Source organism: Notothenia rossii (assembly GCF_949606895.1).
Source record: "Notothenia rossii genome assembly, chromosome: 11".
Taxonomy (NCBI): Eukaryota; Metazoa; Chordata; class Actinopteri; order Perciformes; family Nototheniidae; genus Notothenia; species Notothenia rossii.
The window spans coordinates 3,005,276-3,031,927 of record NC_136910.1 but is presented as its reverse complement, the minus strand read 5'-3'; the positions used below and the strand labels follow the sequence as shown (position 1 = coordinate 3,031,927).

The 26,652-nt window shown below is 42.7% G+C and overlaps 1 protein-coding gene across 1 annotated transcript in view; it reads left to right on the top strand.

Annotated features, from left to right (window-relative positions):
• The window catches only part of LOC307024374 (voltage-dependent T-type calcium channel subunit alpha-1G-like), a 229,603-nt gene that overhangs the window by 179,943 nt on the left and 23,008 nt on the right, over positions 1-26,652 (top strand). The window contains exons 12-15 of the mRNA XM_079658439.1: positions 7,484-7,789; positions 12,068-12,177; positions 15,155-15,285; positions 26,293-26,363. Of these exons, the coding sequence (XP_079514565.1) occupies positions 7,484-7,789; positions 12,068-12,177; positions 15,155-15,285; positions 26,293-26,363 (618 nt within the window). The remainder of the gene's footprint in view (positions 1-7,483; positions 7,790-12,067; positions 12,178-15,154; positions 15,286-26,292; positions 26,364-26,652) is intronic.

The following is a 26,652-nucleotide window of genomic DNA, read 5'->3' as shown; positions in this document are numbered from 1 at the left end:
TTCCCATAGGATCCCATAGAAAATGCATGCGGGTCATTTTGACCCACTTATGGAAGCTTGGGGTAGAAATAAAAAAACTATAATTTCTTAAAATGTAAATTTAAAATGTGAATGGCATGATATCCAAAACATGTTTTTTGAGGAATAGCTGGAATATGAAATGATAAAAAAATGTAATTACAAAGATACTCTTAGCAAACCACCTCACCGGGTCAAAAAAGACCCACTTATGCATCTAAGGGTTAACCCAAACCAAGTATTTTAGGACCATAAGATATCTAGTTTTTACTTAACTAAAGGAGAACTCTTACATTGTTGGTTAGCAGTTCATTTAACCCTAGCTTTGCATTACTCAGTTAAATAATTTCTCTACCTCACGACCGATTCTTGTAAATAGTCAAGCCTATTTGTGTAAATTCAGTATTTCAATGCTTTAATTTACGTCTTCATCTCCACTAAGCTTGTCTCACAGAATAATAATAAGCCTCCACAGTGAAGGGGGATGTTTGGCCTTAAGAAAACACCCTTTTCCGCCTCCTGTAATCACTCATTTCAAATGTCAGTGACTTTATGATAATTATACAAATAATGATGTTATTAGCAACGCAGTGCAGGAGCGTGTGAACGACTGCTGGTTAACGTGTAGTATTTATGAATGGTGGTAAAATCACAATTTCATACTCGTTTTGTAAAAACAGAAGCAGAAAAACGTATGAATGAAAGGAGGTATTGTGATTTGGCTGTTAAACACTATACAGGTACATTAATGTCCTTTCAGGTGTTAGCTGTGACAAAAGACAAAATAACGACATTGTTAGAGGAAATGTAAGCCTTGCTTTTAAGAAAACCCCAGAAACAAATTAAATGCATCATCAGATATATATTTATTTACTCTCATTAGTGAATTCCCTGCTTCAGAAATGCAAACGTATTCATCAAAAATAACCATTACAGCTGCAGCGAGATCCAGTGGACATCAGACAACATGTATTCCAATTGGGTCACGAGCCAAAACAAATACATACTTAGAAGTTGTGAGAAGTGCAGTTAATGAATATAATGAGATCTACGTCCCCATGAGAAGATTGTCCTGGAGGGTCTTATAAGTGTAAACAGAATTGTTGTGAAATATGGGGATGGGGAGAGGACGCTGCCACTTCAGTGAAGAAGAAAACATATTTCCTTATTCTACTAAATATATTTCCTCCTACACAAACGTTTGATGCCAGAATGACTCAAAGCATTACCTCCATTCCTCATTAATAAGGTGTGCTCTTTTCGAAGTGAGTACAGGAGAGTGGAGTAATTCAGCTTCCTAAACATTCACCTTTCCTTCCCTCGCTTCATTCCTCTCTAGAGAATAGTTGAGTTTTAGACAAAAGTTTTCTGACTCGCTCTTTATTTCCATTTCTTCTCCTTATTCCCCAACGTCTTGTTCGGTTTCGCCCTCGTTGCCCCGTCCAGAAAACTGAGGGCAATGCTCACTCACTTCCTCAAATGACTTCTTTAGGGAGGAAGTGAACCGGCCTCACCCCAGTTATCCTCTAATGTATTCTACTCTGGGGTCCTCTATAGCACTGTCAGAGAGTGGATACAGGAGAGCATATCGTTCTAAGAGGAAAAGTAGAACATATTAAGGCAAGGTCATTTAATCAGCAAGGCAATTCAAAGTGCTTATAAATAATAAATAATATTAAGACTTTAAAAAGCCAAGAGAAGTCAAATTAAAACAAGCTAAACTCATGGATGTATGAAGAGAACTGGATACAGTTAAATGTTCCTGTTCATACTGGGTAGTTGTTTTATCAAGAACAACAAAAAACGCTGATTTACAGACGCCTATTTCCCGATGTAAGTCAATGGGTAAAATACTTTTTTGGGCCCAATGAAGTCACGGACTGACACATGAGTTGTGGTATCACCGTTTGGCCACTTCATAATTTGCTGGCGCACTTCCTGGGGTCTTATAATAATAATAATAATAATAATAATAAATGGGATTTTTATAGCGCTTTTCCTAATTCTCAAAGACTCTTTACCTAAAATCAAAACACAAATAACACAAACAGTAGTCTTGGCTAAAATAGACTAAGACAGGTATAAAACAAAAAATCACACTGATGTAAGATATGACTTGATCTACTAAAACAAAGCAGCAAAAGGATAATGTTGTTGCCTCTAAAACAAGCTAAACTCATGGATGTGTGAAGAGAACTGGATGCAGCGTTCAGTTAAATGATCCTGTTCATTCTGGGTAGTATTCCCGATGTAAGTCAATGTGAAAAATACTTTTTGGGCCCAATGAAGCCACGGACTGACACATAAGTTGTAGTACCACCGTTTGGCCACTTCATAATTTGCTGGCGCACTTCCTGGGGTCTTATAATAATAAATGGGATTTCTTTTTTTTCTTTTTTTTCTTTCCTAATGCTCAAAGACAGACAAAAAACAGAACAGAAACAATGCAAAGAAAATAAATAAAAACATAAACAATAGACAGGTATAACAAAGAAGATTAGAAATCGCAGTGTAAGATATGACTTGATAAAACAAAGCAGCAAAATAATAATATTGTGGCCTCTGGAATATGAATGAGGGGAAACAAAGGGACTAGTGTTATCTGTGCACCTGCAGACAGTAAGTAGAACAGAGTGAAACTAATGTGCGCTCATCCAGAGATGATAGAGGGTCTCGTAAATAGGAACTCCCAGAGAACATGTTGCATCCCACATGGGTTGCACCTTACTGCCCTAATTCAAAGACATCTGCCCAGACGTACCCAAAGGTGCTTTAAAGCTGCTTTATCACTGTCTTCTCGATGGGCCATATGGTGAAAAAGTAAAAGCCTTGTCAATAAAAAAGCAGCTGACGTGATGAGAAAGTGTTTCTGCAGCGAAGGGGAACACAGGTGTCATCTCGTCTGAGTGCATTTGTTTGAAAAGTCAGACACCAGAAGCCAAATTATTTTTCACTTTGTGGCACGCACATCTCAGCAGCAGTCAAACTCCAGCAGAGGTTCTCCTGTGGTTCAGATGTTACCTCCAGTATTCAGGTTCAACGCTCCCTGTTGTCAATATCAATAATTACCAGCAGGCGTAGGATTAGCTTTCAGCAAGGAGGACCTGAAAACAAATAATGAATGTGAAGCCAAACATCGTCAGTTCTTGCTCATTTAACCGTTCATTTCACGGGTCTTTTTTCCTAAAGTTAATCCAATAACTGATTATGAAACAATCTTAACTTAATAACAAGGCTGTTATTGGATTCAGATGTAACTTTCTGCACAGTCGTTTCACTTACAGCAGCTCATAGATCAACATGTTCGTGAGTTTCATTGATATAAACAAACTTAGACGGGTATCACTACGTAAAGTAGAAACTCAGAGGAGTCCGTTGGTGAATATTACAAGATTAACTGATGGGAAAGGTACATTACACAAAATGTACCTTTTGAATTAGATAAGACTAGATTAGATATACTTAATGCATCCCTAATTGGGAAATAATTTAGTTACAGTAACATGTAAACAAGGCAAGTTGGTTTAAAAATGTAAAAAACTAAGTAAAATACAGCAAATATAGACATATCGACAGTAGAAAATATGTATCCAAACAATAAACAACCATAATGTCAAACCGTAAATTATATACTCCCCAAAAAGTGTTGCCACCCACCCTTTATATCAGGGGTGTCAAACTCAATTTAATCAGCATTATGGCTGCACTCAAAGGGCCAGTTGTAACTTATATATAAATATATATATATAAAAGAATTACATTATTGCCTCTGCATTGGATTATTATCTGATAGGCTAATAACTTCATAATTAACTACGTTTGAAAGCAGAATAATTGCAATTCTCTTCAGTGAGAATGTCACAAAATGATTTAAAAAGAAAAGCTGGAAAATCAAAAAACAGAAGTGACATTTAAAAAAAAAGTAACATTAATAAAAAAAAAATCAAATTCTGAGAAAAAGGCACATTCTAAGAAAAAAGGCGTATTTAGAAGAACAAAAGTCAAATTTGAGATGCATCGTGGGACATGTAGTTTATGGGCAACGTGATTCTGTAAATCATCATCTAACCGTATAATAAACATATTATATTCTTTGCAAGCTCTTGTGGAGCCGCATGAAATGAAGTCACGGGCCGGATTTGGCCCCCGGGCCTTGAGTTTGACACCCCTGCTTTATATGTTCAAAATGTGTGATTCCTTGTTTAGGTCACAAAGGAAGCACACGAATCCAAACTAGACAAGCTAGACTTTCCTATTGGTATTTAGCCATGATAAATTATGATGTGTTCAAACTGTTTTAGGAGGACATCAATCGCAGGTCCTGTCGATACGACCTATCGGTGACTGATGAGCAAAGAGAGGGGATCCATTATTCATAAAGGTGCAGGCTTTTTCTTTTTTTGGGGAATGATAACACGGCAGCAGATGCATCAGTTAAACAACAAACTAAATACTGTGGTAAGTCTGCGGTAGGGTTTAATGCAAGAGCTACATTTCAATCCCCCAAAAATGCAGAAACATATTTCAGTCAGACAACTGAATATGTTTATTAGAAGCAGCGTATAGTTTGAGTTTGGCGTCTAGGCTCGGGCCTCATCACTCCACAGATTTACAAAGAACATTGAGTGATGATTTGATAACTACCCCCCAGCCTACAGGTGGAAGCTGGGGTGGAAGCTGGGGTGGAAGCTGGGGTGGAAGCTGGGGTGGAAACTGGGGTGGAAGCTGGGGTGGGAGCTGGGGTGGAAGCTGGGGCGGAAGCTGGGGCGGAAGCTGGGGCGGAAGCCGAGGAGGAAGCCGGGGAGGATGCCGGGGAGGAAGCCGGGGCGGAAGCCGGGGCGGGAGACGGGGCGGGAGCCGGGACGGAAGCCGGGGCGGAAGCCGGGGCGGAAGCCGGGGCGGAATCCGGGGCGGAGACTGGGGGAGGAAGCTGGGGTGGAGCTGGGGTGGAAGCTGGGGCGAAAGCCGGGGCGAAAGCCGGGGCGGGAGCCGGGGCGGGAGCCGGGGTGGAGCTGGGGGGGAAGCCGGGGTGGAAGCCGGGGTGGAAGCCGGGGCGGAAGCTGGGGTGGAAGCTGGGGTGGAGCTGGGGTGGAAGCCGGGGCGGAAGCCGGGGCGGAAGCCGGGGCGGGAGCCGGGGTGGAAGCCGGGGCGGAAGCCGGGGCGGAAGCCGGGGCGGGAGCTGGGGTGGAAGCCGGGGCGGAAGCTGGGGTGGAAGCTGGGGGGTGGAAGCCGGGGCGGAAGCTGGGGTGGAAGCTGGGGGGAGGAAGCTGGGGTGAAAGCTGGGGCGGAAGCTGGGGCGGAAGCTGGGGCGTAATCTGGGGCGGAAGCTGGGGGGAGGAAGCTGGGGGGAGGAAGCCGGGGCGGAAGCCGGGAAGGAAGCCGGGAAGGAAGCCGGGAAGGAAGCCGGGAAGGAAGCCGGGGAGGAAGCTGGGGTGGAAGCTGGGGCGGAAGCTGGGGCGGAAGCTGGGGCGGAAGCTGGGGCGGAGGTGAACACAGCAGTGACAGCATAGCGGGAAGGAAGACCTGGCAGCTTAAATAGAGCGGCATGTTTAGGAGCATGTGTTTGTTTGGTTGTAAGAGCGACGAGGCGCGTCACGTGTTCGAGTTGACTGCCTGAACTAGCTCGCAGGCTTCGCCCCATTTAAAATAGGGAAGGAAAGTTATTCAGTTAGTGGATTCTGTTTACTCTTCTCTCCTCACCTATTCCCTGATCTATGAGGGTTTTCCCGCCTCTATTGGGAAAACTCCAGACACACACATGCACTCTCATGGGAGTGTTTCCAGCACAGCACACCTGGGCTGATTGGGCAGATTGGGATTGGTGGAAACGCCCAAAGGACCAGCTTCATTTCCCGTAGTGACCTCCAGCCTCTCCTTCACTGATGGAGTGATTGAGCGTCCTCTCTCTCCCTCGTCCTCACCCCCTATCCATCCATCTGTCCCTCCTCTCTGGATGGAAGTGATGGATGAGTGTGGGAAAAGGTTTCTCCTGTGTTGTGATCTTTTTTCCTGAGAGGAGTGGAAGAGATAAAGGGAGGCAGGTAATGATGATAGAGAGAGGAGAGAAATGGCCGAATATCGTTTTCACACACTTACACACATATCGGGCAATCCGTGTTATCTGCAAACGTCCTCTCTCGGAGTAGAGGTAACTAACGAGGTGTATTTCACAACAATATGTCAATTCAAGACTTAATTACTGGAGGTAAGTAGTGTAGGGGGTGAATGAGGATGAGGGAAGGGTATCTGTCAGGAAGAGGCCTAGGAAGAAGGGGATGAACGGATGAAGGACTTTAGGAAGGAAGGGAGGGTCAAAGGGGAGTAGGGAGGAAGGTAAGCAGTGTTGGATGAATGTTTTAAGGGATGTAGGAATTGCTGGCTGTAGGAAGGGAAGGGATGTATGGAGGAAGTGATGAAGGGAGGGAAGGATGAATTAATTATAGGATGTAGGGAAGAAAGGATGTAGGGAAGGAATTGGCAGGGAGGGATGAAGGGTCAAAGGGATGTAGGGAGGAAGGAAGGGAGGGTCAAATGATTTAGGGAAGGAGGTTTGCAGTGATAGATGGAAGGGGAGGTAGGGAGGAAGGGATCTAGGAGGTGATTGAGTGAAAGGATGAATGGTTTAAGGAATGTAGGAAGGAAGGGAGGAAGGCATTGCTAGATGTAGGAAGGGAAGTAAGGAGGGAGGGATGAAGGAAGGGAGGGATGAAGGATCAAACGAAGGTAGGAAGGAAGGGAGGAAGGCATTGCTAGATGAAGGAAGGGAAGTAAGGAGGGAGGGATGAAGGGTCAAAGGAAGGGATGAAGGCATTGCTAGATGTAGGAAGGGAAGTAAGGAGGGAGGGATGAAGGAAGGGAGGGATGAAGTGTCAAAGGAAGGAAGGAAGGGATGAAGGCATTGCTAGATGTAGGAAGGGAAGTAAGGATGAAGGGATGTAGGGTGGCAATGACAAATCAATTATGGGATGTAAGGTATAAGGGATTAAGGGATGAAGCAAGGGAGGGATGAAGGGTCAAAGGAAGGGAGGAAGGAATTGCTGGATGTAGGAAGGGAAGGATGAACTAATTAAGGGATGTAGGGATGGATGAAGGATGAAGGGACTAAGGAAGGAATGAAGGGATGTGTGTAAAGATGAGGTAAGAAGTGGAAGGGATGTAGAGAGGAAGGGATGAAGGAATAGGGTTTGAGGATGAAGGGATGAGGCTCACTATGAGGTAGGAAAGGAACAATGCTTAGCAGATGATACGGTGTTTGTTTGACGCGTGACCCTGAACCTTAAGTTAACGAACTGACTTCAATTGAATGAAACAATCTGACCTGGCTGGAGTCTCTCTTTCTCTCTCTCCGTTATCTGCTCCGCCTCCCTCCGTCTCCTCACATCTCTCTGTACTTATCTCTTCATGTGAGTCCGCCATCTTGAGTGACAGGAGTTGTGTTTCACTAACCTTCTTGTTTTGAAAGCAGCTTCGGAGTCTTCAACACCGCAATTCTACTGTAACGTTTCCCAGTGTATTACGTCCTATCTCATTTGTTGAACGCCACCTCCCCCTCATCCTCCTCCTTCTCCTACCCCCGCTACCTTCACCTCTTCCCCCCCACTATATCCCACTTCCAACAGAAGCTCAGAGTAAGCCTTACTACTCAGATTACTCCCCCACTCGCCTGCTCATCCACAAGCTGTGCACCAGCACCTACCTGGACCTCTTCATCAGCATCATCATCGGCCTGAACGTCATCACCATGTCGATGGAGCACTACCAGCAGCCCAAGGTCAGAGGATGGGGGGTTATTATGGGGTCCCTTTGCTTTCAAAGGTCTCCTATTATACTGTCTCTCATCCATATATTACAGGTCTCAGATATATACAGAGCCTGTCTCTGATTGGCTGAAACACCAAACAGATCATTGCAGCATTACCCATAATCCCCTCTGTTTCAGCCCTGTTTCCAAAGTGCTGATTCTCTGTCTGTTACTTTAGATGAAAATAAGGAGCCCCTCCCCACGCCCCTCTGAGAGACATTTGGTTACAAAGAACTCAATGGTGCTCTAGGAGGAGATTCAGGTGATAAGGTGGGGGGGGGGGGGGGTACCTTGGTTGCTGATTGGCTAATGGTTACACAAGACAAAACATCGTTATGACATCATAAAGTGGCCAAAATCTGATCAGCTCATTTTCAGACTTTTATAGAAATGGATCAGGACAAAAAGAAACTGAAACTTTCAGAGTCTCTTTACACAGAGGGGACACATGTTGATGTAGAAGAGACATGAAGAAGAGGGGACACATGTTGATGTAGGAGAGACATGAAGAAGAGGGGACACATGTTGATGTAGAAGAGACATGAAGAAGAGGGGACACATGTTGATGTAGGAGAGACATGAAGAAGAGGGGACACATGTTGATGTAGAAGAGACATGAAGAAGAGGGGACACATGTTGATGTAGAAGAGACATGGAGAAGAGGGGACACATGTGGATGTAGAAGAGACATGAAGAAGAGGGGACACATGTTGATGAAGAAGAGACATGAAGAAGAGGGGACACATGTTGATGTAGAAGAGACATGAAGAAGAGGGGACACATGTTGATGTAGAAGAGACATGAAGAAGAGGGGACACATGTTGATGTAGAGGACACATGTAGAAGAGGGGACACATGTTGATGTAGAAGAGACATGAAGAAGAGGGGACACATGTTGATGTAGAAGAGACATGAAGAAGAGGGGACACATGTTGATGTAGAGGAGACATGAAGAAGAGGGGACACATGTTGATGTAGCAGAGACATGAAGAAGAGGGGACACATGTTGATGTAGAAGAGACATGGAGAAGAGGGGACACATGTTGATGAAGAAGAGACATGAAGAAGAGGGGACACATGTTGATGTAGAAGAGACATGAAGAAGAGGGGACACATGTTGATGTAGAAGAGACATGAAGAAGAGGGGACACATGTTGATGTAGAGGACACATGTAGAAGAGGGGACACATGTTGATGTAGAAGAGACATGAAGAAGAGGGGACACATGTTGATGTAGAAGAGACATGAAGAAGAGGGGACACATGTTGATGTAGCAGAGACATGAAGAAGAGGGGACACATGTTGATGTAGAAGAGACATGGAGAAGAGGGGACACATGTTGATGAAGAAGAGACATGAAGAAGAGGGGACACATGTTGATGTAGAAGAGACATGAAGAAGAGGGGACACATGTTGATGTAGAAGAGACATGAAGAAGAGGGGACACATGTTGATGTAGAAGAGACATTTGTGTTTGTTCGATTATTTCTCTGTTATAACGATGCTTCTTGGCAAAGGTGTGGCCTTGGCAGAGGAGATTTGTAACATTTTTTATGGGCGCAACCAAAATACTCAGCTCTGCTGCCCATCCCACAAATGCATGTTCCTCACAAATGTGGCACCATTTGAAAGGTAAGAAAACAGGCTTTCCAACGGAGCAAGATGTATTGCCAAGAAGCATTGTTACAATAAAGAAATAGTCTACCAAACACAAATGTCCTTACTTTTTGTGTTAAGTTTACATGACATATTCTTGTAATGCGGATATAAGCTTCGCAAAGGTTCCCTCTGCTGAAAACCAATGGGGTTTTTCCATTGGATTTTGTTTTTGACATGACTTCATTTGGCCTGAGACCAAGCATATGTATTTGAGATGTTGGTACTGAGAATGTGTTTCATCATTGGCACAGAATATTCGGTCTTTAAACTAAACGTCATTGTAATATTAATTTATATCTCTTCCTGGAACAACAGGTTTATTGCTTTACTTAGTCTCCGGTTTACAAGCTGTGCCAATGATAATAAAAATAAACCTTTCCTACACCTTGACCAGTTCTTGAAACAAGGGTGAGAAAATAATCAGTTCAGCGGAAAAAGAGATAAAATAAGATGAGAATTGGAAAAGTATTCTAAGAAAGGCAGTGATGGATCATAAAAGGGAGGTTGAAACAATGGCTACGAGGCAATTATACAGTCCATAAAAGACGGGAAACCATAATGCTTCAAACTGAATTTAAGGTTATCTGGGGTACCACACAATCTGCCCATCGAGTGAACTCAACGGTTCATATAATCACATGAATCCACACTGAGGTCCGCTATGGACACTTAGGATTTATTACCCATATGTTAATCGCCACCTGGCAGCTGTTCCAACTGGGATTTGTCTCGCACTCATTTTCAAAATATTTGTCAATGGCTTCAACATATTGTTGGCCACCTGCTGAGGAAGGATGTGAAACAAAAGATGGCTGAGCGAGGTAGAAGGAGAGACAGGAACACAATTCAAAGAGAGTAAAACAAAACACAGCATAGAAGAGAGAGGAACCAGAAGAAGAATATTTGAGACGACTATGAGGGGTTTTAAGGCAAATAAGGACGTTGTTTGGCATGAAAGATACCAATGGGGTCCAGTAGGGGTGTTTAGGAAGTATAGTCCAATTACCCTGGGTAAAAAAATAACGTTTGGTTTTTACTTAAGACTGTAGTGTACGGGAGAGGATTAGGGCCACATGATTTTGTTTTTGGGAGGATTTGAAAAAAAAACGTTTTATTTTTGTTCGGAGAAAAAAGTCAGAATTCGGAGAAAAAAGTCAGAATTCTGACTTTTTTCTCCGAACAAAAAAAAACATTTTTTGTTCAAATCCTCAAAAAAAAACATTTATATGGCCCTAATCCTCTTCCGTAGTAGTGTATATAAAGATGCTCCAAATATTTCCCAGCACGAAAAGGAAGCCAAAGTATCTAGAATACACGTGCCGCCATCTTGCCATTTGAGGCCATTTGGTGGCAAGACTCTCAGAAGTGAATGTACTAACCATATACTGCATAAAAAGATCATTAAAGGTGGGGTAGGTAAGTTTGAGAAACCGGTTCGAGATACACTTGTTGTTATATTCCATGGAATGCTCTTAACATCCCGATAGCAATGAATATCTGAAGTGCTTTGACGAAAAATCCATTAAAACAAATTCATCTGTGTAAGCCGTAGTACTGTAAAAAGCACAACCAATCATCTGAGCCGGCTAGAGTAACTGGATGGCCTACCTGCCTGTCAGCCTTCCATCTGTGCACAAACTCATCTCGTGCCCTCATTGGTCATGTGCGCGTTCGTGTGTGTTGGAGGAGGGGCTCTGTGAGGAAGTGGCAGATTTGTTGCGGCTGTGTATTTTCAAATTCTAGCCACTCGAGCTGGTTTCTCCAAAATGACCTACCCCACCTTTAAGTATAACAGACAATCAAGGTGATGGAAAGTTAAAGGAAAAACTCATACCCCATACAGCTAGGTTCAATTCCTAAAGCTATGTGACGTCTGATCTCCTTTTTATAGTATTAAATAATTAAATAAACCAAACTTATCAGAACAAATACCACTTGAACTTAAATTATGGTGATAAGAACTACCTACAATGGCAGAAGCTACCTACTGGAGAAATGTTTTTGACATTATAGTTTGTCCCGTCGGCTAACATGGAGTTGTTCACCAGTAGGAATATTCTTCACCTTTGGGTTATAGCCATGTTTTCCATCTTTGTAAACTATCTATGTGTTCATGAAACTGGAGGTTATTTAAGATAAGAAGTACTGTATTGATCCACATTTGGGAAACGTTAGCAGCATAAAAGACAAGGGGTCGAAACAAGGTCACTAAAGGTCATTTTTGACACGCAGATGGACACTGTGAATTCTCCCGCAGGCAAAAACAGACACTTTGATGCTAACGGCCTTTCCATGGAGAATGAGGGAGGGGACGGACGATGTGAGGAAATCTATTTATGGAAAGGCTCATTCTGTAGGAGAGGACCGAGTTTACAATGCAGACGTAAAAACATGTAAATCGACCAAAACAAGCCGAGTGGTGTCACTGGGTCTCATTGGAAGTGTTTCCCTCTATAGAAAGAGACAGTCATAAAGTGAGGTGGTCTTACAGAGCAGTTTCAGCACATTTCATTAAGCGAGTGGCGATGAAACTCTGACTTTAAAAGGGATGCTTAATCTTTAATATTTGTATCCCTGTCCGTTCCTCAGGAGCTGGAGCAGGCGCTGACGATCTGTAACTACATCTTCACCCTCATCTTCGTTCTGGAAGCCGTCTTCAAGCTGGTGGCGTTTGGGTTCAGACGCTTCTTCAAAGACAAGTGAGGATTTCAATTACTGCCATTTTACGTTTTTGCTGTATTATTGATTGATCTAGGAGGTTGTCCATACATGTACGTTCTTCAATTACAAACTCATTTTTTACATACAGTGTAATTCAGAAAAAACATGCCTTATCATGTACCTTAAAAAGAAAAAGAAAAATTATATAAATAATAATAGAAAAATTAGAAAACACTAAACAAAACGTGAGTTAAATTAAAGGTGATTCATAAGGCAGGCAGAGACGGACCTTTCTGAATAACCATTTACCTCCTAGATGTAAAAAGTGGTTGAAAGGTACCTTCTGTAACCTCTGAGTCATGTGGAAAATGTGAGTTAGTGTTGGGAGAGCTTAAATCATCTTTCTCTCTCGGGTGGTTTCTCAGAGAGGCTCGTATGAATTCAGACGGCCTCGTTAAACCCCCATAAAACACGCCGCCTCACATGATTTCATAGCTTTGAAATCCCTGGCTTCCCGCTGATAACCACACCACAATCACAACAACTGTATACCACCACACACACATCAGCAACACACACACACACACACACACACACACACACACATCATGTTTTTGGACTCTTTCGCTGACCACCAAGGGCTCCATGATGTCCGCTCTCAGTGCCAGAGTATCCTTTTCTGTATTTGGCAGCAGTTCATTTTGATATCACACAAAAACACAACATTAGCCAAAGACTCTCCGGACTCATTGAGATACCTCGTTGGATTGTAGGCTGCGTTGATGCACACACTTTGAGTATCTAAATGCAGATGTAAGGGATCAACTCTGGACACATCAGATTATATCTCCAATGAGCTTTTTTTATTCTCTCCTTTTGTTCCAGACATTTTGTTCAGCTGTATTTATTTATTGTCCGGGGCGTTGGAAAATAAGATTTGGTTCCAACAAATTAGATTGCTCAGATCTCAGTACCTGGAAAAGAGTGTATCCTGATCGTTATGAAATACTAAATGATAGCTTTGCAGCTTTTTAATCAGCCTTCTAACTGGGAACACTCTGTCTCTAAATGTAACGTGTATGTGATTAGTTCACTGTGTGTCGAACGGCTGGGAAAACAATGCTTTTGGTCGCTCCTCCACAAAGCACTGCAGTAAAGGGGCTTGGAATTTTGGCATTGTTATTTAAGGTGAGACACCCCAGGTGAATAGGGTAATCTTTTTAACTTAAAGATATCAGTTAGAAACTTCTCCAGTTAATTACTTACAATAAGGCAATTGTTTTTTGTATTACAAGTTTTCTGAAATAACTTGTTTAAATATGCAAATGAGCCATTATCTCATTAAATATGCACATATTTGAACACATTTCAGGAACCGAAATCTGAACTTTGGATAAAGCCAGGTTCAAAATTCTTGTTTCATTTTGTAGTCATATTAGAATCTAAGACTTTTACAGAAGGGATATTGGATATCTCTTTTTATCACTCCATAAATCAGTAAAATACTGTCAACAGCCCTAAAATATCAATTTTCGCCATGCTTTTAGGTAAACAATGTTGTATAATTCAGGCTATGAATGACATATGAACAAACCCTTCTGTAAAAGCCTTCATAATATTGATAGGAATATAATTGGAAGCTTTGGTGTATGTACGTGCTACTGAAGTGGACATTTTGGACTCAGTAGGAGAAAAAACTCATTTTGAGACCCCCCTGTTCTCTGGATGACAGCTTGCGCCTCGACGCACTCCGTGAAGGTATTTCATGTTCGGGGTCATTTGCTTTTTGTGTAACCTTGCTTCGTGCAAGGAGAGACGGAGCTTTCCAACGATATCTCTAATGACATGGTGCACACAGCGGTCGCGGTACTTTATGTTACGTTAGAATGCTAACTTTTGGTGAATTTAGGAGAAACCTACAGACGCAAATAGACAAACTATAGTAAAATAAACACTTAAATATGTATTTCGTACGTTTTCCTTCCAAAAGCCTGAAAGAAAACATGTTATGGAATCAAAATAGCACAAAATCTCAAAATTGAAAAGTGTTTGAAAAACGATGTTTTTGCCTGCCGCGTCTCGCCTTAAATGTAGTGACACGGCAGAAAGAACGTTTGGAGATGTCCATAAAGACGTTCTTCTAGTGTCTGCATGGGTCAACATTGAGTCATAGATAATCTTCTGTTAGTTCCTCTGACTCAGCATGTATGGGGAGTTTTAAAATGATTCACTGACATGTAAAAGGTTCATTCTTCCATGTATGACAAAATCCTTAAATCTAAACCAATAACATTTACAAGAATAGATCATACTCCAAAAGTATTGCACATTCTCAAGGGAACAGTTTCAAATGTTGTGAAATACAGTTCTTAGGTTGGAAGATCGACACCACCAACATATGACCTTAGAGCAGGTAGATAATTAGCTTAGCTTAGCATGCAGTTAGAAAATAATGGGAGCAGCTGCTTAACACGTATCTTGTCACCGTTAAATCGCTAGTTACCTTTGATAGACACTGGCTAGCATCTCCTACCTGTTTCCAGTCTGTATGCTAAGCTAAGCTAACCTCTGCTAAATGTGGTATCGATATTTCTCGTAGCATAAAAGCCTCTAACTATTTGTTAAGTGGATTTTGGCAATTTATTCCTCATGCTTTGTTACGTTCTTTAGGTAATTAACTTCTCTGAACATATTGGCTTCGCTCTCTCAAGAGTCCTGGCTTCCTGGAAGTCCAAATAGTTATTTCAAATGTCTTTACTTTTGTCGTAAGATTATTAAACATTGGATTCATGGTTTAAAAGTGGTGTGTGTGTGTGTGTGTGTGTGTGTGTGTGTGTGTGTGTGTGTGTGTGTGTGTGTGTGTGTGTGTGTGTGTGTGTGTGTGTGTGTGTGTGTGTGTGTGTGTGTGTGTGTGTGTGTGTGTGTGTGTGTGTGTGTGTGTGTGTGTGTGTGTGTGTGTGTGTGTGTGTGTGTGTGTGTGTGTGTGTGTGTGTGTGTGTGTGTGTGTGTGTGTAGGTGGAACCAGCTGGATCTGGCCATCGTGCTGCTGTCCATCATGGGCATCACTCTGGAGGAGATCGATGGAAACACTCTGCCCATCAACCCAACTATCATCCGCATCATGAGGGTGCTGAGGATCGCACGAGGTGAGAGCAATACCTCTCCAATCCTTTCAGGTTCAGGGGGTTTCATTCGTCCTCGTTGGTAGATCTGGTTCTTTCAGGTTCAGGGGGTTTCATTCGTCCTCGTTGGTAGATCTGGTTCTTTCAGGTTCAGGGGGTTTCATTCGTCCTCGTAGGTAGATCTGGTCCTTTCAGGTTCAGGGGGTTTCATTTGTCCTCGTAGGTAGATCTGGTTCTTTCAGGTTCAGGGGGTTTCATTCGTCCTCGTAGGTAGATCTGGTTCTTTCAGGTTCAGGGGGTTTCATTCGTCCTCGTTGGTAGATCTGGTCCTTTCAGGTTCAGGGGGTTTCATTCGTCCTCGTAGGTAGATCTGGTTCTTTCAGGTTCAGGGGGTTTCATTCGTCCTCGTTGGTAGATCTGGTCCTTTCAGGTTCAGGGGGTTTCATTTGTCCTCGTAGGTAGATCTGGTTCTTTCAGGTTCAGGGGGTTTCATTCGTCCTCGTTGGTAGATCTGGTCCTTTCAGGTTCAGGGGGATTCATTAGTCCTCGTAGGTAGATCTGGTCCTTTCAGGTTCAGGGGGTTTCATTCGTCCTCGTTGGTAGATCTGGTCCTTTCAGGTTCAGGGGGTTTCATTCGTCCTCGTTGGTAGATCTGGTCCTTTCAGGTTCAGGGGGTTTCATTCGTCCTCGTAGGTAGATCTGGTCCTTTCAGGTTCAGGGGGTTTCATTCGTCCTCGTTGGTAGATCTGGTCCTTTCAGGTTCAGGGGGTTTCATTCGTCCTCGTTGGTAGATCTGGTCCTTTCAGGTTCAGGGGGTTTCATTCGTCCTCGTAGGTAGATCTGGTCCTTTCAGGTTCAGGGGGTTTCATTTGTCCTCGTAGGTAGATCTGGTCTTTTCAGGTTCAGAGGGTTTCATTCGTCCTCGTTGGTAGATCTGGTTCTTTCAAGTTCAGGGGGTTTCATTCGTCCTCGTTGGTAGATCTGGTCCTTTCAGGTTCAGGGGGTTTCATTCGTCCTCGTAGGTAGATCTGGTCCTTTCAGGTTCAGGGGGTTTCATTCGTCCTCGTAGGTAGATCTGGTTCTTTCAGGTTCAGGGGGTTTCATTCGTCCTCGTAGGTAGATCTGGTCCTTTCAGGTTCAGGGGGTTTCATTCGTCCTCGTAGGTAGATCTGGTCCTTTCAGGTTCAGGGAATTTCATTCGTCCTCGTTGGTAGATCTGGTCCTTTCAGGTTCAGGGGGTTTCATTCGTCCTCGTTGGTAGATCTGGTCCTTTCAGGTTCAGGGGGATTCATTCGTCCTCGTAGGTAGATCTGGTCCTTTCAGGTTCAGGGGGTTTCATTCGTCCTCGTTGGTAGATCTGGTCCTTTCAGGTTCAGGGGGTTTCATTCGTCCTCGTTGGTAGATCTGGTCCTTTCAGGTTCAGGGGGTTTCATTCGTCCTCGTTGGTAGATCTGGTCCTTTCAGGTTCAGGGGGTTTCATTCGTCCTCGTTGGTAGATCTGGTTTGCAGTTAAAGGACACCGTATCCTTTGTGACATACGTTTCAAACAATAATCAGTACTGAAGATCCAGCTTTTAAAAACCACTCGAACGAACGTGAACAATCAAAACAATACATTCACTTCACTTAACCACTCAGCAATCTGACTAAGAGAGGTTCTACTGTTTAATGATAGGTTACTAAAACATGACACTAAAGAAAAAATAAAAGCACGGTAGAACAAGACCATCAGGGCTGCACCCTTTTTGCACACGGCTCCACAATTTGCATCAAAGTTCAGTTTTGAACTTTAGATGTTTGTTAGAGTCCACAAATTCCACTGGATAACATTTCATCCTTCCATCTATTAATACAAACGTTCATCCATCCACTCATCCATCAACTATCCCTTGTTCTATCCTTTCTTTCATCCATTAATACTTGCTTTCTTTCATCCCTTCCTCAAACCATCATCCTACCCTATTCTTCATTTAGCTGACCATCCATCCATCTGTGTATCCATTCTTTCATCCACTACCTACCTACTTATCTATCTATCTACCCATACTTCCTTCCATCCATCAATCTAACCATCCAACATCCAGCCATCCTTCCTTCCTTTCTTCCATCCATCCTTTGTTCACTCCATTCATCCATCTCTCCATCCAACCAACCAACATCCATACATCTATCCACCCATCCAATCTTCTATTCATCCATCCATCAATTCTGTATTTCTCTCTTCCTCTCCTTCATCTCTTTCCTAACTTCCTCTGAGCTTCACTTTGAAGACTTTGTGTCTCCGCCATGTCTCTGGGTCTCCCCTCAGTATCATCTCTCAGCAGGGGGGGGGGGGGGGGGGGGGGACAGATGGCTCAGAAACACTGACTATCACAGCAGAGAGGAGTTTCAGTTCAGAGAGAAAGAGGGAGATCAGGGGGGGGGGGGGGGGGTCAAAGCACCTGGAGATGGAGAGTAGTGGAGTGCAAATACTTTGTTACTGAACTTAAGTACATTTCTCTGGTATCAGTACTTTACTCCACTACTTATTTATCTGAGCACTTTTTACTTTTACTTCTCACATGTTGAACACAAATACCTGTACTTTCTACTTCTTACATTTTGAACACAAATACCTGTACTTTCTACTTCTCACATGTTGAACACAAATACCTGTACTTTCTACTTCTTACATTTTGAACTCAAATACCTGTACTTTCTACTTCTTACATGTTGAACTCAAATACCTGTACTTTCTACTTCTTACATGTTGAACACAAATACCTGTACTTTCTACTTCTTACATGTTGAACTCAAATACCTGTACTTTCTACTTCTTACATGTTGAACTCAAATACCTGTACTTTCTACTTCTTACATGTTGAACACAAATACCTGTACTTTCTACTTCTTACATGTTGAACTCAAATACCTGTACTTTCTACTTCTCACATGTTGAACTCAAATACCTGTACTTTCTACTTCTCTCATTTTCCAAACAGGCTGGTTCCTTTAGTCTGAATGTGTGTTTGGTGGCGTGATCATTATTATTTAGAGTCATTGCGTGCCTATTGATTTGAACACGATCCGTGTATCCATCATTTCCTGGTCTTCTCTAAAGAAGAGGGACCAATGGAAACGTTGTCATGTTGCCGTTGGTCACCATGGAAACATTCATTAGCTAACAATGACATTATTGTTCTATTAATATAAAGGGAGGTCAGGTACTCTTTAAAACAGCTGCTAGTTATGGGTACTTTTTACTGAAGTACATTTCAAAGCCCTCTTTACTTTGACTTGAGTAAAGAAGTTTAGTCAGTACTTCTACTTTCACCAGAGTATTTTTAAACATGAGTATCTGTACTTCTACTTGAGTAAAGGAAGTGTGTACTTTTGCCTTCTCTGCAAAGCACATTATGACAGTAAGTGAATTAAACTGAGACTAGGTATGGAGGGAATAAATTAGAGGAGGGAGAGGGGAATAAAAGGAGGATGATTAATAACTTCTGACCTGAAAATAGATTATGAGACGACGGGAAGACGTTGGAAAGAAGAGTGTGAATAAGTGAATAAGGAGGAGATAAATGAACAGAGGAACGAGAGCAGAGAGCAGACAGACTCTGGGGAGAGCATAAATGGAGGACAATGGTTGAGGAGGTTCAAATGTAGGTAAACGCACAGCTAAGGGTCTTGTAAACAACACAATAACAACAGACAGGGTTTGGTGACATTTCTCCAAAGTGAACAGACGGAGTGATGGAAGCTGTGAATAAAGAAGTCAGAGTTTCTCCAGCGCTTTTTGTCAATATTTCTGAAAAGACACATCGCTGTTGAGTTTTTGAATGCCATCTTGCTCCATCATATGAGAGATGAAGGCAGCCGATATCTCCTCAACACACAATCTGGATTTATAAATATACAGCTAAAAGAAAAACTATTTTCTGCAAACAGCGAGGAATCTGGCTAGCTTTATACTTTCTTTAGCAGGGGTGAAAGTGGTTTGAATTTCTTGCAGGTACTATAATGCTACCCCGACCTTCATTGGTTCATATTGTTCTCCTCCCGCCCCCAGCTTCATGCATCCCTGAACACAAACTTCAAATTTGTAATGTCTTTAAGGGGTAGAAATTAGAAACACTTGACAATATGTATAGTCAATTATTTATTTTCAATTGTGCATACAACTTGTGTCAAAACTTAACAGACCATTAGCAAGGCATGTTGAGGGAGGTAAACTACACACTTTTCCACATTTTCCACAGAGGGCTGAAGTAGCTCTCCTCTTCTGTGTACCGGCGAGCCATGCAGCTTGTTGAGTGGGCTGCTCTTCTTCCTTTGCCCAGCCAGGTCTTCACATAAGGCAGTGGATCCCACTGTCTGCATGGTGGTCCCACAGAGCTGATGAAGAGGAGATTTGTTGCATTTGTTGTTGTAAGTTTGCTCCTATACTCAGTTATGATGTTATTCATTGTGCTGAACCCCCGTTCACAGTCAGCATTGCTTGGAGACAGTGCCACTGCCATGAGCAACTTCTTCATTTTGTTGGGAATGTTTCTTCCTCCACTGGCCTTGTATTCTGTGAATCCAAGATGGGCCTATTGTTGGTTCACATGTAGGACATCACACAAAGCCCTCACCTCATTATCTCCAAATCGAGGATTGTCATGGTCCCAGTTGTCAGGGTTGAGGACTGCCATTTGATTGATAAGGCTGTTATAAGCCTCTTTTCGGTTGGCTGCAACACTGGCCTGTGCTCTGTTTGCTGTGGTTGTGAAGAGTCTTTCTTTCATATTGTCTGCCACTGCTTGGATGAACTGAGCAGAGTCAATGATGGGAGACCTGCCAACTCTTAAATCCTCTCCCTTGAATTCCATCACTTCCTCTGCCTGACTGGCATCAACTGCATGTTGTCCTGGGTAGCGATTGAAACTTTCTATGCGTTTGACATACGTCGTCATGATGTCATGGGCCTTTGGGAGTGTGGTCTTCCTGTTCTGAAGAATTGCTGACAAGTTCTTAAGTTCAGTCAGAACATCTGCCATCAGTGCAAGACTTTTCAGGAAGTTGATGCAGCACAACTTAGAAAGCAGACCTTTGAATTTGGCCCTCTCTCTGCTGTCCCTTGTATCATCCTCTGATGCCTCACGGAAATGTTGTGCCAAGACTGGATAAGACTACCAAACTGCAGAGACTGCCCTCCATGAAGAAGCTACCCAGCGAACACTGAACACTTTTCCAATCCTCCTGAGGGCGATGTCCAGGTTGTGAGCAAATTCACTCAGCTGCCGCATGTTTTTTGGTGACTGGCTATATAATGAATATAGGCTGTCCATGAATGCCTGGAAGTCCTTTGTTCCCCCTGTCACATCCAGTGCCTGGTCAACAGCAAGCTCCAGTCTGTGATTAAGGCAGTGCCATAGTATGATGCCTGGGAAGTCATCCTGGAGCAACTTCCCAACACCTGACTTCACTCCCAGCATGACACTGGCCCCATCACTGCAAAATCCAATGAGGATTTCTCTCAGCAACTCAACAGTAAAGCCATTTTTAAGCAAGCAACCCATAATCTGTTCCTTGATATGAGGAGCAGACATACTATCCAGCTCAACCAGGTCCAACGGAAAGGCAATGGGCTCCATGTCTCCATCAACACTAGCCCTCAGGAACACAATTAGTGTTGATTTGTGCCCAACACTGGTTGACTCATCAGCCAATACTGTGATTTTGCTCTTGGTCTCTATTATCTTTTTTAGAAGTTCCTTTTTCATCTGTGATGACACATGCTCAATTATTTCAACAGACAGTTTTGCTATGCAAAACACGCCCCAAATCAGCAGAATTTGCATGCTGCAGGTCAATCAGAATCTCAAAGTCTGTGAAAGGCTTGTTGTTCTTGGCCACATAATAGGTTGTCATGAATACCTTGGCAGTAGACTCAAACACAGACTCCTGACTACTCGCGTTCATGTTCAGAAGAATATCTTTATTTGCTGTCTGAATAATCTTGACTGCTTCATTATGTGCTGCAGAGTTCTTGTGTTCATGGATTTTTTTGCGCAGTGATGAAAGCTGGACATCCCTTGATGGACCAGCTGGGATTATCTTTCCATCAGCCCACTGAATAGCAATATTAACACCACGGGAGGCCATGACACCCAGATCCTTCACATCATGGCATGGGGTACAGCCTAGCCTTCCATTGTGAGCATACATCCATTCATTTTTCTGTTTGAACTGTTCATATTGTTCTTCTTTCCATATAGAAGGGTATGCAGTAGGGCTAGCATCACCTATGGTGGCTTCTGAGGGACCTGCTGCCACTTCTTCTGGCTGAGTCTCCTCTTCCTCCCTCTGGGCCTCAACTGTTATAAATTAGAATAAAGATGTATAACTAAATTCAGCAGACAGTCAAAAATGTACAAGTCTCTGTCTTTCTTTGAATTTTCAGAATATTGGTTACATAAATTAAAATACTAATAAAATAAAATGTATGCCACAATGTGCAGATTAAAATAGAAGATATCAAAGCAAAATATTTAATGTTAAAATAGTATGCTGTGTACATGTTGTGTTCTGAGTAAAATAGCCTTTGACTATATAGAGCAGGGGTGCCCAAACTTTTTTGAACCAAGACGGCGGCGATCGTTGACGGGGGGGGGGGGGGTTATTAACTATAGTTATTTGACCACAATATTTGAACACAATTACAGTTTATTTTATTTTCAACTATATTCTTCTTCTTCTTCTTCATATTACTACTACTACTATTATTATTATTATTATTGTTATTGTATATGTAATATTTTTCACTCCCTTCTCTTTTTCAAGTGAGGGTGCTTAACATTCAACTGGGACCCTTATGCACCCCCGTAGAACCGGGCCTGGAGATGGCCAAACTACGGCCCGCGGGCCACATGCGCCCCGTTGATGTGTTCAATGTGGCCCGTCCAATATTGGTATAAATGAGCCAGGGTTCCCGCGCTGATCTTAAAAAGCCTTAAAGTCTAAAATACAACGATCCAATTTTTATTTATGTTATCCCCAACTGTCCACACGCCGCGCGCGCCGCGAAAAGTCCCTTCCTCCCTGGTCGTCGCAGCTGCGCGTGGACGTCACCCCGCGCGCGGGAGAATGAGATTAAAACAACCCTCAGCCCGACATGAATCAAGACGGAACCAAACAATGCCCCCCGGCCCGGCTGTCACATTGATACATCATTGTGGCCCCTGAACCAAAAAGTTTGGCCACCCCTGTTGTAGGACATTAACGATAAAACTGAATATTGTTGTTCTACTTTTAGACATCTCGAGATCGACTGGGGATCGACTGGTTGGGCACCCCATATAGAGATATACAGTTTGCTAGTTAGCTAACTTATTATATTCATCATGGCCATGTTCATGTCCATTCTCTGGGCTAAATAAGCATCATCACCTGTGTCATCTGTGGGCGTTGTTTTTCAAATTTTAAGCACCTTCTGAGTTTCTTCATCTCTCTCCTTTCTCTTAAACATCTGAAGAGTCGTCGTTTGCATTTTTGCTTTAATTACCACGTAGCCTAATTTTCTAGCTGTCATTCAGTCACTCCATTCTTTTCTCCTCCCGCTGTTCTGATCAAGTGGGAAAAAGCTAATATGTGACCCGCTCTATCGAAATCAGTCGGAAGTCGCAACGGCTCATTTCAAAATAAACGTGGATTTGCGTAAAAAAATAGTTTTTCGGGGTTCGGGTGTTTTGTTTAATAAACAAAGTCGTGGCTTTCAGAATATGAAACTTGTTTTGACAAATTCAGATGATAAATACAACTTAGAAGCTTGTAACGGCATAATTACAAGCGGAGAACGGAGTAACTTGAGGTCAAGCAGGCATAACAGCAGCCGGTGTTTCTCGTTAGTGTTTTCCCCGGGACACAAACACAATACGCACAAACGCAAAAATACACATACACACACACGTATACAAACACACACACACACACACACACACACACACACACACACACACACACACACACACACACACACACACTCGCGAGCTTCCTCCAGACCAGTAATCCAAACCAAAATATCTGCCCTTCGTAGTATAAATTCCACGGGTGGAGCTATCAATTCTTCCCGGTCCTCCGGACCGCCTGGAAATCTCTTACCGGTACTAAGGACCGGGTAGGACCGGCACACTTTCAACACTGTTCTTTAGTGAGTAACACAAAATGTAACCGAACTCCAATGTTTTCCTCTTTCATAACCCACATTCTTTCTATATTCTCTATATTCAGCACACTTGTATTCAGCATTAAGTATCCAGTATGTATATTTTGTTGGAAGTAAACTGGTCCCTTAAAGTGTTTTCTACTACTGTTGATATATTTACTGTTTAGTTTCTTTGCCTTGCCATCCATCCATCCATCCATTAATACTTGCTTTCTTTCATCCCTTCCTCAAACCATCAACCTATCCACCGCGGGACAGGTTGTCCGCGGGGTCTTAAAAAGTATTCAAAGTTGATAAATCAATTTAGTGAAAATTAAGGCTATTAAAAAGTATTAAAGGGTATTTTCCAAGGTATTACGTTTTGTAGCTTGTTTTCAATAAGTATATAAATTATCCAAAGAGGTTGTATTCTACAGTTTGCCTGAATGTAATCATTGCGTAGGTGTGTAGTGTGATTCTGTGTACTTTATTTATGGCATCCTGTTGGATTTGACGTCATCTGAACAGGACATCGCACGCTCACTGCTTGATAGCGCTCGACGGTCCGTTTACGCCGGTTGCTAACCAACATCGTTATGGGGAAATGCAAGTCTGCGTCCAAATGGTTGGAAGATAAGGAGGAAGGACAATCAATACTGTATATAGTCAATGTGAGGTAAAGTGTGTCGCCAAGGCAACCGGTTAGAACTCAAAGTGGCGATGAGGTCTTAAAATGTATGGAAAGGGTCTTAGAAAAGGTCTTAAAAGGAATTACATCTGACTTCAGGACTCCTGCATAGACCCTGTATTAATTTATCTAACCTTTCATTCATCCATCTGTGCATCCATTCTTTCATCCACTACCTACCTACTGTACTTATCTATCTATCTACCCATCCTTCCTTCCATCCATCAATCTAACCATCCAACATCCAGCCATCCTTCCTTCCTTTCTTCCATCCATCCATTGTTCACTCCATTCATCCATCTCTCCATCCAACCAACCAACATCCATCTCTCCAACCAACCAACCAACCAACCAACCAACCAACCAACCAACCGTGTCCCTTGTTGCTGTAACAGAACAAGTTTCCAATTTGGGATCAATAAAGTAAATCTAATGTAATCTGAAAAATATAAGTTTTTGATTTTGGGGTAAACGGTTTCTTTAACGAGAGTCACTTTTTAAAACATTTTCTTATAACGTTGGGGTCACTAGGCCAAGAGAAAGCTCATTTTTTGGTTCATCTTCACTTTTCCATTTATTATTTTCCATTATCTATCAGTCTTCCTGTACCCCCATTGGTACCCAATCACTATACCAGTGACCTCATCAAACTGCGACCCCAATCAGGAAGCTATGACCTCAATCAGGCTATCTGAAGCTAAATGTCGTTAAATCAAATTGAATCCCACTTTCACACGATTAGTCTGTAAGTAAGGGAGATTACATAACACTGATTTAAATATTGATAAACAATATCTACATTTTCTAATAAACTTCACTTACAAGTTACAAATCTGGCTCAGAGAGTTTCTGCTGTTTAAGACATAGGTAACTAAAACATGACACTAAAGAAAAGAACAGAATGGACTCAATAAAAACACGGTACAAGACCATCATGGTTTTATCAATGTGGAAACATAGAAAAACGCTTCACCCTTTTTGCACACGGCTCCACGATTTGCTTCAAAGTTCAGTGTTGAACTTCGGATGTTTGTAAGGTCGCGTTCACCCCAGCCTTGTTTAGTCCGGTTGAATCGAACCCTGGTGAGTTTAGCCGCTTGGTGCGGTTCGTTTGGGTCGGTGTGAACACAGTCTGAGACCTCTGAAGTGAACTAAACAACCGGACTCTGGTCCACTAAAAGAGGTGGTCTCGGACCTCTTGCTAGTGAACTCTGGAGCGGTTCATCTCTGGTGTGAACGCAGTCCGCACCGAAACATAGGAAGCGTAGTATTTACGTGTCAGAAGATGTCTTCAAAATCGTCAGCGAACGAGTGAAGCAGAATGAAGTGTTGAACAGTGTCGTGTAAAGTAAAAACAACTATCAAACTAAAAACGATACATAAAAGTCAGAGCCACCTGTCGTCGTGGAAACCTCCTCCTGACTGCAGAACGTCTCTCATGTGTTATAATGTTTGATCTGATGATATAATCATATGCGCGGGCCGCTAGTGTCTGTTGATCTCCAGATTAACAGCAGCATGAGAATAACCTGCCGATGCTCCATGGCGGAGGCTCCGCTAGAAATTGCCGGGATTCGCGTTTTTACCCCCTTAATGTTTGACCAATGGGTGAACAGCATTTCCGTGCACACGACTTGTGTTTAAAGTTTATAGTCCGTTTGAGTTTTGCCGTGTGAACGCAAACCGAACCTTCTGCAAAATGAAACAATGCAACAAACTGTGTTCTGGTGTGCAGCTGAGAGCGGACTATCAGGTGTGAATGAGACCTTAGATTCCAAAAACTCCTTATTTTATTAATTTCTTATTGTTGCATTGCTTATTGGTCACAAGGGAGACATGTTGAGGCTTTTACTGAAATGAGTTATATCTCAAAACGACTCCAAACCTCATCGTGGAAACGCTGGTTGTCGGCGCAAATTTAAATTTTTTCAACAAGTAAATAGCAGCGTCTATGCAAAGCTTGAAAGGTCTATCTTAACTAGTTCAAATGCTAAGCTATAGTCACACAATCAATGCTTCAGCCTCATCAAACTGCGACCCCAATCAGGAAGATATGACCTCAATCTGAAGCTAAATGTCGTTAAGTCAAATTGAATATGTTTGAACACTTTCACAGGATTAGTCTGTAAGGAAGGGAGATTACGGTAAACACGTGTGTTTTTGTGTGTTTCCACAGTGCTGAAGCTCCTGAAGATGGCGGTGGGGATGCGAGCGTTGCTGGACACCGTTATGCAAGCCCTGCCTCAGGTAGTTAAAAGGAAACATCTACCTAAAGAAATGAAATCCTGTTTTCCTTCCTCCTGATGTTCCAGCACCGCCTTTCATCTCCAACGCGTCCCACTGAGGCTGTCCCTAACGTACCAGAAGAAATTCCCTTTTTTTGGTTCATACTGTAAAGCCGTCTGTGTGTTTCCGAGCGTCTCTGTTTCCCAGGAGCTTTTTTTAGACTCTTATTTGCATACCCGCCTCCTGCAGCGGTGGGGAAGTGACGGTGGCTTCGGGTTTTGTTTTGAAGGGTGGTGGGTGGATGTGAGTT